We start from the raw sequence: 17,106 nt of genomic DNA, 5'->3' as shown, positions 1-17,106 counted from the left end.
GATACCAGACAAAAAGGCAAATCTACTCCGCTAGTTGGTGTGGCCCATTTTTTGTTTCGGGTAATGCAAACATATTCACAAAAGATAATTGCTTGGAATGACGTAATTTACAAATCATTGATATCAGATGTATTTCACTCGCTGGTACATGTGCAGTTTATAACTCCATGAACTCAAACACATATTGAAGTATATACTAATCAAAATATACAACACTATTAACATTACAAACTGCGTATTTCACCGTTAACACACAAAATACTGTAGACAACGATACGAAATCAGTTACGTCCTAATGCAACACAAGCACCACCAATTCTTTAATCAGCCAATCAGGAAACAGTGGTCCATTGGTGCGCGTGGCCTGATTGCTTGGTTAGCCAACCACGTGCCATGGAGTCACATTTCAATTTATCTACTTCCAGGTACACCCAGATAAATTCCCCCAAAATAGTAATTGTAACAATAGTTTCAAATGACCATTGACAACAAACTCAATCTGTATTGAAACCTGACTTCAAGTTAAATATGACTTGTCATATCATATATGTCGTAACACATTTGACAACAAAATATATTTGTTTAAATCTGTAAAAGTTGCCATTAATCAAAACTATACATTATCATGTGAACTCTGACCTCCTTAATATACTGAACAGAAATAGTTAGATATCATAAATATGTTTGGGGATTTTTTTATATGAAATTGTGTGCTTAGTCTTCATGACAAAAAAATATCCCCCAAAATATTCATGATCACAACTTTTTAGTGTTCAGCATATATTTCAGGTAACAAGCTTTCATAAATTGATTGTCTTATCAGTATCGGTTTACCTAAATATGTATATAACGTATATTGTCCAAATATTTTCAATTATGTATGTTAAATTATTTTGGTATTTCTATATGAATGTTCACATGAAAAAATCAAACATTTCATGCAGTCAAAGAAGCCTGAATTCCCTGTCTATCCATACACATGCGGTATTTGTTGTGTGAGTGAGTTGGGTTCAGTGTCGCTTTGAACAGTATTTCAGTCATGTGTCGGCTCATGAGGAAAGTCCAACTGGTGCAGTTCTGGGACGTTTACCTATTTGGTGATACTGTCATTGTTTTTTTCTTTGTCAAAAGTGAGTCGGCGGTAGGGTAGCCTTGTAGTTAAAGCGTTCGTTCGTCATGCCGAAGCCCCGGGTTCGATTCCCCACATGGGTACAATGTGTGAAGCCCATTTCTGGTGTCCCCCGCCGTGATATTGCTGGAGTGAGTGAGTGGGTGAGTTTGGTTTAACGCCGCTTTTAACAATATCCCAGTTATATTGCGGCGTGTCAGCTTAATGTGGGAGGAAAGTCCGAAGTGATGCAGGTCTCAGACGTTTACCACTTCGGTGAAACCCACGAGCACGGGTATGGTGCTGACAAACCTGATAACATAATCGGGGCGAACCGGGATTCGAACCCACAATCATAGGTTTCTGGCGTGCCCAAGGGACGCAACTCTGCACAGCGAATCGCGGCGCCTTGGACGACTGGGCCACCCGTGCTCCCCGAAGTAAAGAGAAAAATAATCGAAATTTCGAAGAAAATATACAAATACAGTACACTACGTTTATAACGTACACGCTTATAGCGAACTGACCGATATAACGAACTTCTTTTTTAGTCGTGGTCATTTGTTGTATATATGCTGTATATATGCTCACGACGAACTACGGTTATTACGAACTAAAATTAGGAGGGAGGGTCCAAGGAGGGAGGCAAAACCGAGGCAGGTCGTAGACATTTTCCACTATTGAAACATTTAGTATTCGAACCCGTGATCAGCTGAAATAGATATGTGAAATGAGATATGTAACTGATATGTCACAACACAAGAAGAGTCTACCACTGCCCCAGCAGCAAGTAACGATTAAATTACACTGAAATAAGATAAGTTCAAACCTTGATTTTGAAAACATATTTATTATGCTCTCATTTGGCAACACCACAATGTGTTCATGACATGCACCAGACTTCCAGCATCATTTTACACGTCATGGCGCGTACATATCTCCGCTTCTTCACAACAACAAAAAACACCACATATATACGGATCATTATTGTCCAGACAGAAACATGAAACATTTTCGTCACGTATAAGTTTGGCTTGACACGACAATGGAGGAGAATGTCTCAACCCAACTGATATTGGAGTGACCGAGGAAAATGTCTCCGAATAACACATATGTTACTGTGAAGCCTCATTAAATCGAAATAATTCTACCACATGTCGAATAATTAGCAAATCGAGACATTACACAAAATTGAGGATAATAATTATTATGTGTCGATATATCGAAGCAATGGAAGTGGACTTAACGAGGGTTCAACACACAGTAGCTGTGGATCAATACAGCAGTATTGGTTTGAATGTAAAAAGAGAAAGATGTTTACACCCATGTGAACATGGGTGAACACAGTGGGTAGTAAAAAATGTTTTCAAATACCCGTTTTTATATATTCCCTTTGAGCGCACAGAGTGTGTTAATACGGTAGCCATAAAACCCATAAGCTCTGCCCTATTTCCCCATTGTTCAAAGCCATCACCTGTCCCAGATCTAAAACGAATGTAGTGAATCCTCACTATGCAATAGCCTCATGCCTTGAAGTAATCTAGGTTGTAGCCGCGAATGAGGAACGTTTAATGTCAACCCGTGAGAATAGTGCCTGAGACAAAGACCGCACGAGAAAACCTAACAGTAACCCACGAAGATAAACTATCAAAGTAGCCCGCTAGATTACATCATGTACGTCACCCACTAGGGTAAAACATTACCGTCACCAAGAAGGGTAAAGCTGTAAAGTCACCCATGAGAATAAAACATTAAAGTCACCCAGAAGGATAAATGTTAAATGACATAATCGATTTTTTCATATATTAGTCGTTGGCTGCCGAAGGGAACTGCAAGGTATTGATTTTTTTCTGGAATAAGCCCGTCAAAACAAAGAACCTTTATTGATTACTAAATACCTTTTTGAATGCTAGTATAGTAGCCGTCTGAAGCAAGCATAGAACTATAGGCTATTGATTTAGCAGATTCCTCATAAGGTCAATAGTCGAAAGTCTCACAGCCTCAAAGACAAATGAACAATGCATGAAACTGCATGACAAGCTACTGTAGATGCTACACGTTAAGGGCATGTTTATGCTTCGCCCTAAAAGGACTTGTACAGTGATACACGTGAGAAGAGCCCTGGCTGATACACGTGAAAAGGGGCTGTAGGCTGCTGCAACTGACATGGACCTATCACATTGCTACAAACAAAACCCACTCTTCCAGCTAAAGCGCTAGGATCCAAGCTTACTCAAGTACGTCTGGTATCTAGTATCATTTGATTCAGTTAAAAAAATTGTCCTCGAAAGAACGTTACACTTTCGATATGGACTTCAATAATTACGATAAAACAGTTTCTCAGTTACATTCTCTATGCAGATATAAATGATGGAAACCAAGAAATGTGATTATCTCAAGAATACGAATTCTGAATTTGATTTACTTCTACTACTTTTGGGAACAAGTACCAAACATATAGAGTTCTTTGATGTTATGTGATGAAATACATTTTTATTAGAAATACAATTTTGATATTGCATTGTATGGTATTTAGATGTCGCACCAAAGTGTTCTGTAATACAGTTATAGCATCGGCTGCCATACACACCACAAAAGCAAGTCTTCAAAGTCAACCCGACACACAGCAGCAGTAAGGCAACAATGGAATGATTCATTCAACATGTAAATAAGTGTCAATAAATAAATAATAACAATGCATATGAATATATTTCAAGAAATGTTGAGTTACAAAGTGTATTAACGTTAACATACGTATTATATTCAGATGTATGATAAGATCCAATGAACAACGCAGAATGTAAATGTTGAGTAAGTGCACAACCATACGGCAAACCCAAGACACTCAGCAAAATGATCCCGTTTCCAAGTCCAAACCAGCCCAATCACTCATCCTCGTCAGCACCTTATATAGTCCAGGACCTTAGGGGAATATTGCGCAGATGTGTCTACAAGCACCAAATTTGGCATAGATGTAGACCAGAACATACTAAATCCATTTTTGGAGGGCGCCAAAGCCGACGCTCACTGGGGTGGCCATGTTGGCAAAATCCAAGATGGCCGCCAGTCCCTATTTGATTTTGTCCTAACTTCAAAACCAAGAGTCATAGGATCATGTATTAAGGCTTGTTTACAGGTTTTAGACCTCAGGGCTTCCAAATGTAATCTTTGTTTTGATGTAGAAGTGAGATTTGGCCAATATAAATAAGTGGACATTCCCAACGAGATTGCCCGGGAAACCACGGTTTTAGGACAAACGGCGTCGCACGGTACTTGCCAGATTCCCATGTCTTGTCAGGAATTGCATAAATATAATATAGTTATTAACACCTTGGCCGAGTATCATAAGTAATGTCTATGTTTGATACATGAGGCTTAGACATTTTTAAACCGGGCAACCTCGGTGACTTGTACACAGGGAAGAACTTTCAGAAGATCCTTTACGCCTTGTTGAACAGTGATTGTTGATCTGTACCCAAGTTTCCTTATACGCTCGTATGACACTTCGTAGTCTCTCTTGTCCTTGTCTTCGCCGCAGTTGGACTCAGTGATGTTACATGCTGGTACCTGCTCCTGGATGATCTGGGCCACTTGCAGCTTTGTCAGGTTCATGCGCTCATCGCCGACGTTATATGCCTGTCCTTTCATTACCTTGTAATTTTCCAATGCAAACACAAATGCCCGCGCAGCATCTTTGACGTGAAGAAATGTCCTTCTGAAGTGGGATTCATAGAGATCAAAATGCTTGATGGTAAGCGCCTTGTAAGTAAGATCATTGATGAGGAGGTCCAAGCGGAGTCGAGGTGATATTCCGAAGACGGTGGCCAGTCTTAGAGCCACACCACCAGCAGTGAGAGTCACTTTCTCTCCACCGGCCTTAGAACTGCCATATTTAGACAGGGGGCAGATTTTGGTGTCCTCGGTACATAGACCCTCAACGGCGCCGTAGCAGGAGCCGGTGCTTGCATAGACAAGAGCCTGGTCAGGCGACATGAGATCCACGACGTTCTGTGTACCACTGATGTTCACTTGATCCGCAATTTCAGGATCCTTGTCACATGCAGGGTAACCTACGATAGCCGCTAGATGGATGACCGCTGTTTTCTCTTTGATAACCTCACTGAGTTGATCTTTGTTCATGATGTCACCCTTCACGATGGTGAGACGTGGGTGGTCGGCAAAAGGTAGTAATGATGAAATGCCCCATTTAAAACAGTCGAACACCGTCACCTCGTACCCCCCGTCCAGCAGAATTGGTAAAATACTAGTGCCAACGTAGCCAGCGCCCCCTGTAATGAGAACATGACCTCGGCTGATGGTTGGAGATCCGTTGGTGAAGCCATTCCCATTGTCAGAGTTGAGGATGATGCCGTTCATCTTTGTGTACCTTGGTGACTCGTTCTGTAAAAGAGCAACCGTTCATTAACACAAAAAAATTCTATTTCATGTTATTTCCTATTAAGTTTTAATTGCCATGAAACGACAAAGGTGAGGTGAGGTGAAATTGGGTTTAACGTCGCGTCCAAGATTATTGCACTTATGTGCGACGTGCATGCACGTGTATGTGTGTGTGTGGCTGCTTGTACTAGTCCGGACTGATGCCGATTTATAGTGCTAGCTCACTGAGATACCATGCCGCAGTTTAACATGAATACCCCACACAGACACAGTATACTGACTCCGAGCCGACCAGTCCTTGTTTTAGCCCCTTAATGCCGAGCGCCAGACAGGGTAACAACAAGTACAATCTTTTAACGTCTTTTTGTATGACGCGGCCCGGGATCGAACCCTGGACCTTCCGCTCTCCGGGCGGACGCTCTACCACAAGACCACGGAGGCGGTCGAAACGACAAAGACGACAAAGGGATGTAGTGCCGTTAATCTTACGATTGTGTGTGGAGTTAACCACATCAAAACTGTAAACATAACCAGCGTGTGACGGCAAGCACAGTATAAAGAAATGTTTCCGTTCTGTGACAGACACGTACACAATGCCCATGAATGTGTTGGTAGCACAACATTGAAGCACATACCACATTTATAAGAACAGATGGTGCTGATAGTGACCACACTACATGAAGTCAATGCAGTCATTACAATGTCAAACGCGATTATGGCCTCAATAACACTATATGCAGACAAACACTACCACGTCAAGTATATGTCCCCAAATACACTACATGTAGACATACACTATATATATAAAATATAATACCCTTTTTAACCTTAACCTTAATATATATTTATATATAATATATATAATATATAATATCCCCACTCACTCACTCACTACCTCACCCAACAACCCACCCACCCAACCACCCACTCTCTCACTCAATCACTCACTCACTCAATCACTCACTCGTTCTCAAGATAACGTTTTAAGGTGAGGTGAAATGGGGTTTAACGTCGCGTCCAAGATTATTGCACTTATATAGCGACGTGCATGCACGTGTGTGTGTGTGTGTGTGTGTGTGTGTGTGTGTGTGTGTGTGTGTGTGTGTGTGTGTGTGTGGCTGGCTGCTTGTACTAGTCCGGACTGATGCCAATTTATAGTGCTAGCTCACTGAGATACCATGCCGCAGTTTAACATGAATACCCCACTCAGACACAGTATACTGACTCCGAGCCGACCAGTCCTTGTTTTAGCCCCTTAATGCCGAGCGCCAGACAAGGTAACAACAAGTACCATCTTTTAACGTCTTTTGGTATGACGCGGCTGGGGACGGACGCTCTACCATTAGACCACGGAGGCGGTCGATAACGTTTTAAACACTCTGCTTATCCTCTGCACCTTTCACATTTCAATTAATGGTATACACATCAGGTGTAATTGCGACTTTGAAGGGAATATGCCTTCGCAATAGCGTCTGGGGACGGTACTATAAACTACGGTTGTAACGAACTCAAAGGGACTACTAAGTTTAGTTCGTTATAACCGTAGTTCCTTATAAGCAAATATACAGCATAACTACCGCAAATAGTCGGAACCAAAAAGTAAGTTCGTTATATCCGTCAGTTCGTTATAAGCGTGTAGTTTACTGTAATTGTAAACAACAGGGGCCAAGATACGTTCAATTGAAATATGGGTCAGCGAGCATCAACAGATGGTGTGAAGATCCGGGGTAGAATAGGTCTTCAGCAACCCATGCCTGCCGTAAAAGGCGACTGTGCTTATCGTTAGAAGAGGCTAACGGGATCGGGTGGTCAGACTCGCTGGCTTGGTTCATGCATGTCATCGTATCCCAACCGCATGGATCATCATGTCAATCAGACCCGATTAGTTACAGATCACCGTCAAATAGCTGGGATATTGGCGAGTGCGGCGTTAAACAATACACAAACAACAAATAGTGTGACCATACACAAGTTAGCAAAATAGTGGCTGTACCATTCCAATGTGACTGACTAAACGCTTAGACATAATGAAAACGAGGCCGTTGTTAGTTTCAATTTATATTTCACCCATAACCTACTCTTATAAATAATTGCTATAGAAATGCGTGCACGTACATGCTCCCTTGAATTGATAAGTCGCCCGTTTACCCTCGACCTTCTGACATGAGCTCTCAAAACAACACTCAATTTCCCGCACGATAAGATAAGAAATGCGATGGCAGTAGTTGTACTGAGCTTCAAGTGGGGAGACCCGTATTTAACGCAAACCTGGTTGACGTATTCATTGTTAACAATTCATTTCACTACAGATGCGAGTACCTGTAAAAAACTCGTTAGGACAGGATTATATAGTTAAGGACACATATACACAAATTTGTAATAGCAACGCACAGGGGAGAAATGAGGTGTTGTCAGATCGCGTGCTTACAGTGCATGGCTATAAGAGCGATAGTAGTTCCCCTTGACACTGGGTGGGTAGGATTGTAAATAACGTTAAAGAGGGGGTACAATTCTTTGTTTGCTTTTGTGACTTTCCTGAATTTAGATCGTTGGAAAGATACCGTCACCGTAGAAGCCCCCTTTCGACAGCCGGGGCCAGTTGATCAGTGTGTACATGAGTTTGTTATGAATACTTAAAACATTCCGTAAGTTATATCCAAATTGTTTATGCTCCGAAAGCTTATTTCAACTCTTAAAACAATAATTTGTGATGTTTAGTATTTAATCATGTTAGTATCGTGTATGAATCATGGTCAGGATTCATATGCCTACATGCCAGATGTTGTATTAATTAATGTTTTGATGTGTGTAATTGTTGTTGTTTATTGTTGTTTAAAGCCACATTCGGCAATATGCCTACTATAAATAATCGAGTCTTGACCAGACACCAAGTCAGCGAGCCTGGCCACCCGATCCCGTTAGTCGCCTATTTACGGCATGGGTTGTTGAAGGCCTATTCTAACCCGGATATTCACGGATATGGTGCGTGTAAAAAACACGTGACACGTTTATGATATATGTGCAGAAATAATCTGTTCTTGATAAGTGTATTTTTCCAACTCAGTGGTCTGTGGGTGTAATTGTCCCCGTACATAAGAAAGGGGTTGTGAATACTGATTCCAATTGTAGGGCAATTACGGTACAGAGGCGACCTCTTAAACACTTAATGCAGCAACAACACTTTGAGGAATTCGCTAAAAGGACGATGACAAGGTTAGCCAATTTGCAATCAACCTGAATCCATTGCTCACTTGTTACTGGAATGTTAAGATCATGCCCCAGCCCGGGCTCGGCTAAAACAAGAATTGCAGTTAGATCCGCTATCTGTCGTAGATCTCCTAAAGCCAAGAGATGCAACAGCGAAGGCTAACTCTATTTCTGAGAGATGGACAGCTACTCGAACGTATATAAACAGAGCAGCCAAGGATAAAAATGGAATCATATCAATATACGACAATTTTATGAATACTAAAACCCGCATTAGATATGTTTACCTTACTCACACTCGAGTCCCAAACAGGAACAGGTCAGCCGAAATTGCTAAGAAAGAACGCAACCTCTTAAACACTTAAAACAACAACAACAACAACAACAACAACAACAACTTTGAGGAACAAAGTGCCTTTTGCAATAATGTAATGAAATATATCCTGTAAAGACTTCAAAATGTGTGATATCACACGTTTCAGTGTGTATTGTATTTTTAGTGTCTTTCTAATAATGTAATAATTATTATTTCTTATGTAAAATGATAACATTTCCGTCCGCTGTATGAGTAGTGAAATATGTTCCACATTAAAGTCGAATAATTATATCCTGTAAATAATTAAAAATATGTGATTTTTCTGGTTAATACTTCAAAATGTGTGATTTCTGGTATGATTTGGTGATTAAAAGTGCATAATAAACCTGTCCTGTACATTCGTCAAAATGTCCTTTTTTCTGGTCTGTTTCATTTTAATAAAAGGTAACTGTTACATGTACTTAACTAACCATCTTTGACTAATCCTGGTATAAGCTGTCTGACAATTGGGAGGTTACCGGAACGACAGCTTATTGACAGCATAGATTCTTCTATTTCCGAGTTTATGGCTAGGGCACAAAATATTACCTACAAGAATTGCATGCTTCATTATCGTTAGGCTCTAAACCTTATTCTTATTCTCTATTTAAAAACGTATTTGACGTAGAACCATATCTTGGTTGGGTTAATATTGTTATCGTGTACATATTTGTCCCAATTCGTTGAAAATTCCTTACTTTATTGTTTTTAGAAAGTAATCCCCTTATCGTTAATGTCAAACAGTAGGTTAGTAAAACAAGGGAAACCAGCTTACCTTAGAACATAAAGTTGAGAATATAAATCACAGAGTTGATGGCGACAGTTCCAGTATTTATTCTTGAGCAGATGTGATACCAAAGGGGTATCTGCATGGTTTTATATAGTTTTATATACTTGTTCAAATTATTTACATGAGTACTTTTTGTTTAGAAATGATAGAAGTTAGACCAAATAACTCTGGTTAAATATGCAGTGAAGTTATCTCACTTGAACTGAGTACAGGTAATGTATTTAGTGAGTGAGTGAGTGAGTTAATATTTAACGTCACATCGGCAATATTTCAGCCATATCGTGACGAGAATTAATACATTAATAACATATAAGAATATATACTTTATAAAAAGACCTGTCATCAAAGGACAGTACAATAACTAGAATATCACAGAATGTATTAAAACTAGTTGAGGAACATATAAAAGCAGAAAGAATTAACAACACAATATAAAAATGGGCTAGAGATCGTCAGTAACTGAAGGGAGATCACCATACTAGGGACCATGGGGACTTACAGTGCCTTTGCTTCCTGCATGGGCCCTGGCTGGATTTATATCATCCCTTCAGTCACTGGCGATAGTTTACCAGTTAAGCCTTAGATTAAAATGACAAAAATACTACGTTTTAAAATTCTGGTATGCATAACAAGGTAATGTATTTATGTTGTCTTTGTACAAGGTAAGTAATTATTGGGAATGTTTGTGTTTATAACGTTCTATTCAGTGTTGTTGCAATTAATTATAAAATGCAGTTCATATTTCTATAATACTGCTAATCATTAATTGTATGTCATACTTTGTTGTGAATAGTTGTATTTTAAGTGTATTATACAGATCACAACATTGTTGAGTTACCGCACATTTATCGTTAATGTTAATATTATTGATAATATTGTAGATAGGCTAGTTTAAGGAAATGCCAAGGGCAATACCTATCGTAAGCCTCCAGCTGTTTGTATGTGTACATATCTCAGCCATATTATTAATATACATAAATCTTCATTATCTTGATAGATGCAAAGGTGGTAGTCTGTATATCTGTGTAATCTTATGTGTATGTGTTTAGTCTCGAGTTTAACTACTAAACTAAAAGTATGTCCTTTCTATTTTCAGTATCCAGTTAATTGTAATATGTAAATGATGTCAACTATAGCCAGTCATCTTCCCGCCATTGTCAACTCTAGCATGCTAATTCCCCCAACAATCAATTATCCACTCTATGTTGATTAAATGTAAAACTGTAATATTATATAATATCTTATGTACATCTTTATTATTGTAATAACTTGAAATTGTGTATTGAATGTATCTTGATCACATCTGCTCAAGAATAAATACTGGAACTGTCGCCATCAACTCTGTGATTTATATTCTCAACTTTATGTTCTAGTGTCCCCTATACTTGTGAGAGCGCACAGCACACGCGCGTTCTCAATATTAAGACATTCCGTATTGCTTTGGCTCAATTTAGGTGTAACTCACACCAACTGTATATAGTGAGTGAGTGAGTATGGTTTTACACCGCTTTTAGCAATATTCCAGCAATATCACGACGGGGGACACCAGAAATGGGCTTCACACATTGTACCCATGTCGGGAATCGAACCCGGGGCTTTGGCGTGACGAGCGAACGCTTTAACCACTAGGCTACCCGACCGCCCCCCAACTGTATATAGAAACGAGTAGATATGAGAATAAGCCAAGAAGCCTCAGACTATGCGACATGTGTTCCTGTGGATACATCGAAAACAAATACCATTTCCTTATTGACATGTATGGCCTATGATAACCTACGTAATATTTATATTCCTGATAAATATTTTACAAGTCATCTTCTCCCTTGCAGACAAACGGCCGTAATTGCTGTAACAATGTAATATGGGCCGATACGCATTAATTTGGGAATTTAGGAAATTGAAAACTCTTCGCTGATTGGTATTTGACATCATCAATATTTCATGGGTGTATATACACTGCGTTCCTTCATCCACCATGACTACATACGACCAGACCCGTGAAGATCCCGGGGTAGAATAGGTCTTCAGCAACCCATACTTGCCGTAAAACGCGATTATGCTTGTCGTAAAAGGCGACTAACGGGATCGGGTGGTCAAGCTCGCTGACTTGGTTGATACATGTCATCGATCCCAATTGCGTGGATATTCACTCATGATGTCAACCACTGGATTGTCTGGTCCAGACTCGATTATTTACGGACCGCCGTCGTATAGCTGGAATATTGCTGAGTGCGGCGTTAAACAACAAACCAAACCAAACCAAACATACGACCACGACATGCTGTGTACAAAGTTCAAAGTTTAATACCGACTACACAAAGCGGGCGTATGTTTTTACTGTGATGAGGAACGTTGTCTATCCAGACCGGGGAAGTACCGACGATGGGGATATCTCAGCTACAACGGAACCTCGTTACTTCGGACTTTCATTTCTGATAAAATCACACATCATGTGGAATAAGTCAGTTTATCCTCCATATTCACCCAGAGTGAAATGATGTCGGTGCAACTCGGTTCAGATATAGCAACAGTATGTAAATGGTAAAACGCGACTTCAATGTTGTTTTGTTTGTTTATTTGACGCCGAGTACAGCACCATTCCATTTACGTAACGGCGGTCTATATATAATCCAGTGATTGACATAAGCACCGATCTACGCAGTTGGGTTACGATGACATGCATGAACCCAATCAGCGAGCCCGACCACCCGATGCCATTAGTAGTTTACGACAAGCATGGGTTGCTGAAGACTAATATCTAACCCGGATCACAATGGGTCACTTCAAGGTGGCGGTCGGAAACCAAATCCAATGAGGGGTAATTTATCTTGCTCTTGCCGACAGGTAAGGTTTAATATGTCAGAGTGAGTGGGTATTGTTTGACACCAAATAAAACTTTCACATATTGTACCCATGTTGGGAAACGAAGCCTGGTTTAAGGTGGGGCGAGAGGACGCTTTAACCCCAGGGCAACCCCACTGTCACATTTATCATAACGTAGTACGTCAAATATCAAGAAATAACAACAAATCTTTGCCTGGTTTGCAGAACCGTGCTCTCAGTCTCGAGAAATGATTGTCATGGCACTTTTGACACGCATTCAAGAACGAGCACGTAATAAATATGTAATACCAGGCATGACATTGTAAAAATGAAATCGCATCCATTTTAATTTGTTAAATAAGAATTATAATGCGTCAAGTTCATTTTCGTGATCCCTGAGTGGGCACGCACACGCACGCACGGGTGCACAACACCTCGTCACTGTACTCCAGGATACCCTATTATCCATACATTCAAAGGGGAACGTATATCCATAGATTTCTGAAGTGTAAGATTCCTGCTAGGTTAATTATCTTAGTATTCTTTGTTGTGTAACGCATCTCTCGGCAGTATCCCAGCTATATCAAGGCGGTCTGTAAATAATGGACCAGACAATCCAGTGATTGAGATGATGAGCAGCGATCTACGCAATTGAGATACGATGACATGCATCAATCAAGTCAGCATTCCTGAACCCCCGATCCAGTTAGTCGCCTCTTACGGCAAGCATAGTCGCCTCTCACGGCACGCGTGTTGCTGAAGACCTATAGAATAGGAATCTTCACGGGTCGGTTTATCCGAGTGCGGGGGGGGGGGGGGGGGGGGGGGGGAACGAGACTGGGCAAGTATAGACAAGACCTTTACCCATTTGTAACATCTACACGACAGAAATAGAGATTGGCGTAACACGGCGCGGTGGTAACACTTAACGTCCTGAGAAGAGCATTCAATACGCTATTTTATTTATTCGTCCGTCCGTGAAAAAAGTGCCCAAACTCCCCTTTGTTATACAGTGGTCTTGCTCAGTATTTTGATCCCCATTATCTACCCTCGTGATCAACTACCCCAAGCCCTCTCTGCAACCCACATGACCACCCTCAGCCCTTCCGACAAAGACAAATCGAGTCCACACTGATCCATTGATAAAGGTACGCGCTTTGAGCATACACGAGTATGACGCGATCAGCGCTATATAAGAAGCCTCAAAACTATTAGAATTCATTGACAGATTGTGTATGTGACCGCTTGCCTCTCAATATAACCGCTTTATACAAATGAATTAATTTATGAGTTTGAATAATGATTCTGTTTCAATTTCCATCGTAATTACGCTCGACTCGCATTAAGTTCGACTGGCCTAATATAGAAAGCACCATTGTTCGGAGCTTGTACTGTTGGTTTCCATATTATGGAGAGTACGGTATCATACATTGGTAAATAAACTAACATCTGTTCCCAACAACATCACGCCTCATATATTGTACATATCAGTTTGGGACTATGGCTGCTTCCAGTTCAGTTACTAACAGAACAACAATGGCTTATATGAAGCATATATGAAGTAATAAAACCAATACAACTCTGGGAATAATTTTACCATCTCTATGTTAATTTATTATTATTTAGTATCACACTTACGCCGTTCGATCATAAGGGTATGTTGCATAAAACTACATAACATTTATACAATGAATTGACTGTTAATATAAAGATGGATACGTGAATGATTTAATGCATAATAATGTCTTCAAGTTTTAATGGCATTTAAAGGTGATACATGTGAGAGAGAGGATCTATGGATGTAAACTTATTATGAAGAACACAATGTTTTGGAGTATATGATTACACATTTATCACTTCTAAATGCCTTTCAAAGACTTGACTTGATACGACATCAACATAGAGACGATGCAGTGATCTTCATCAACGAGTATAACCATCACCTGATGAAGGAGCAAGCATATGAGTAAGTGGCTTGGTGATGGCAAAACAGGAGCTGATCACTACGATGGCTCACGATCAGCCAGGTGTGTTTCGACGTGTCCGAACTATTAATAAAAATCCGCGCTACGGTTAAAAATGCCTTTGGAACTGCGTGTGTGTGTGTGTGTGTGTGTGTGTGTGTGTGTGTGTGTGTGTGTGTGTGTGTGTGTGTGTGTATAGATGAAAAGACTGTTATCTTTGACATACTTGAACCGCTTAAACAGCTATTAATTATGTGAGTGCACTGCAGTTCCCTTTTGCATGCTTGCAAAGCGTGTATCTAGAACATTACCAATGTCAAATGACATCGACGGCCTGTCGCTTCCAACAACCGGCTGTTTCTCCGTTCAGAGCTTTCGAAGCCCACCGCTATTGACACAGGGTTTGAGCGTTTCGCAATAACGAGGGGTCAAAAATAACACGAAATCGGGAAGCGACATCCGATGAGGTATTTTGCAACACTGCAGTCGTGGGTGTATCCAATAGGGCAAGGAAAGATATCTGACCCACCCTCAGATGCCGCATCTAAATAACCCCGGGAAGTAATTGGAACTGACATGCATGGATGATTATGTTTTAACGGTGTATTTATATCCCGCCGGCCGGTATTCCGGCAAAACGCTGGTTGCTATTATGAAACACAACACTCGTTGTAACCACGCGACTCCCATTTTAATCTATTATGAATTAAAGGGGTAGATGGGGGTATGGGGGTCACGGTAGGGGTGTGGGTGTGTGGTGGGAGACTGCTGGGTGACCTAATTTATCCCGGCATCACCTCGGTAACCGGACGGAGTAAACAACACTGTCACCACAGTCCCCCCTTCGGGCTCTGTCACTATGCTTGGTCACTGAGGCGGATACCATTTGATCAAAGTGTTACCATTTATTAAACTGAGTCATATTTAAGACAAGGAATCTGACAGAGAGGTATGATATATATGGTTGAACGGGTGATTGTCGGGTCTCCAAGCAACATATTTGGCCGGGTATCCAAGCGTCATTGAAGCTACATTATTCCAGTAAAAACACAATATGTTGCTCCGCACAACCGGGAAACCCGCTTTGAACGCTAACTGTTACACAATACACTGTCCTACTTGAATAATTCAGGATTGAGAGTGACCCATTTTGACGTTCAATAAAGTGGCGACAGAACCCGCCTACAGACGGTTTACACAGAGCTGGCCTGTTTGTAACATACATTTTATATTATTAATGACATTGTGATTTGAGAAATATCACCTTGTCGTAATTTGTGAAAATGTGTATCTTATACAAAAATGAAATGCTAGATGCATGTTTTGTACTTACAAATATGTGCAGGTCAATCCTTAGTGGAGTACAGATCCCAAGTGATTCACTTATAGAATGAGCATGGTATTGATCGTCCTACCCGTCAGACCACCTGACACTACCGCGACGCGTTGTAAGCTACAACCTGATTGGTGGATGCGAACGAAATACACCTTGTGCTTTTTATGACGTATATGTAAAGTGATTTTGGATTGGCTGGCATGCCGATACACGACTGATGCAGGTTGGCATTACCATGGTAACTAGGCGAGGCTATAGTTACCATTAGTCCTTTTCAGTGCGGAGCGTTATCATCACATATTGTAAGCACGGGCAATTAGCGCTATATGATCAAGGCGTATTGTTCACACGGTAGTTAAATGTGTCGCTATTGTTTGATAACTGTGAAACAACCAACGGCATTGTGTTCGCGAATAGGGACTTGTGGTTAGGTGGGACGTTTTTACCTTGACTTGTATGGGGATATTAATTGATTACATTTCTCTTTTATGTGTCAATATCGCGGTAATGATCCTTGAACTTAATTTAATTAACACGTGACAACTAACATGTGTTTACTTTGTATGGAAAGGTCCGTAACCCACACCAGTCTTCAACGCTGTACTCTAGAAGGCAAAGTCTTTTACTTTATTTCGCAAAATTTCCGCGGAATGTTTGTAAAAGTTTTGCGTAGATACGCGGGGGCTGTGCAGAATGTCTATAAAACCTTTTCGTAGCTACAGGGGACTACGCAGAATGTTTGTATAACTGACATCAGTATGATAACGACGTTTTTCCAAATAATGTTTTGAAAAAGACAGGTAAACGACAGCTGTGACAGATGGATGGTATGGTAGCTGAAGCAGACAGACTGACAGCCTTTGTTGACGAGAGTTGCATGCATAACTAGGTTATTTGAACGGCAGTGGCCTTCTAGAATGTTACGATACCTTAAGAATTTCTGTGGCCAGTGACAGACGTGATTCAAACTCATTCCACACTGACACCGCATCAAAGTTATTTGTGTATCGATTACAGTACTTTTACTGACAGGGTGGGGAAACACGATGGTAGTTCACGCGAAACTATGGACTACTGTAAGGGACATTCTCACGATCTCGCATTCTCGCGATCTCGACCTTTGGA

At 40.7% G+C, this 17,106-nt stretch overlaps 1 protein-coding gene across 1 annotated transcript; it reads right to left on the bottom strand.

Moving 5' to 3' along the window:
• Positions 1–1,938: 1,938 nt before the first annotated feature.
• On the bottom strand, positions 1,939–16,104 carry LOC124138000 (dTDP-glucose 4,6-dehydratase-like). The gene is made up of 2 exons (XM_046504502.2): positions 15,979–16,104; positions 1,939–5,509 (listed from the first exon to the last, which is right to left on the bottom strand). The coding sequence occupies exon 2, from the start codon at positions 5,483–5,485 to the stop codon at positions 4,484–4,486; it is 1,002 nt and encodes a 333-aa protein (XP_046360458.1). The 5' UTR covers positions 5,486–5,509; positions 15,979–16,104; the 3' UTR covers positions 1,939–4,483.
• Between the last annotated feature and the right edge of the window lie 1,002 nt (positions 16,105–17,106).

The sequence above is a fragment of the Haliotis rufescens genome, unplaced genomic scaffold (assembly GCF_023055435.1).
Source record: "Haliotis rufescens isolate VD_foot unplaced genomic scaffold, xgHalRufe1.0.p SCAF_17, whole genome shotgun sequence".
Lineage (NCBI taxonomy): Eukaryota > Metazoa > Mollusca > Gastropoda > Lepetellida > Haliotidae > Haliotis > Haliotis rufescens.
Note: the sequence above shows the minus strand (reverse complement) of the source record. Positions and strands in the feature narration are given on the sequence as shown.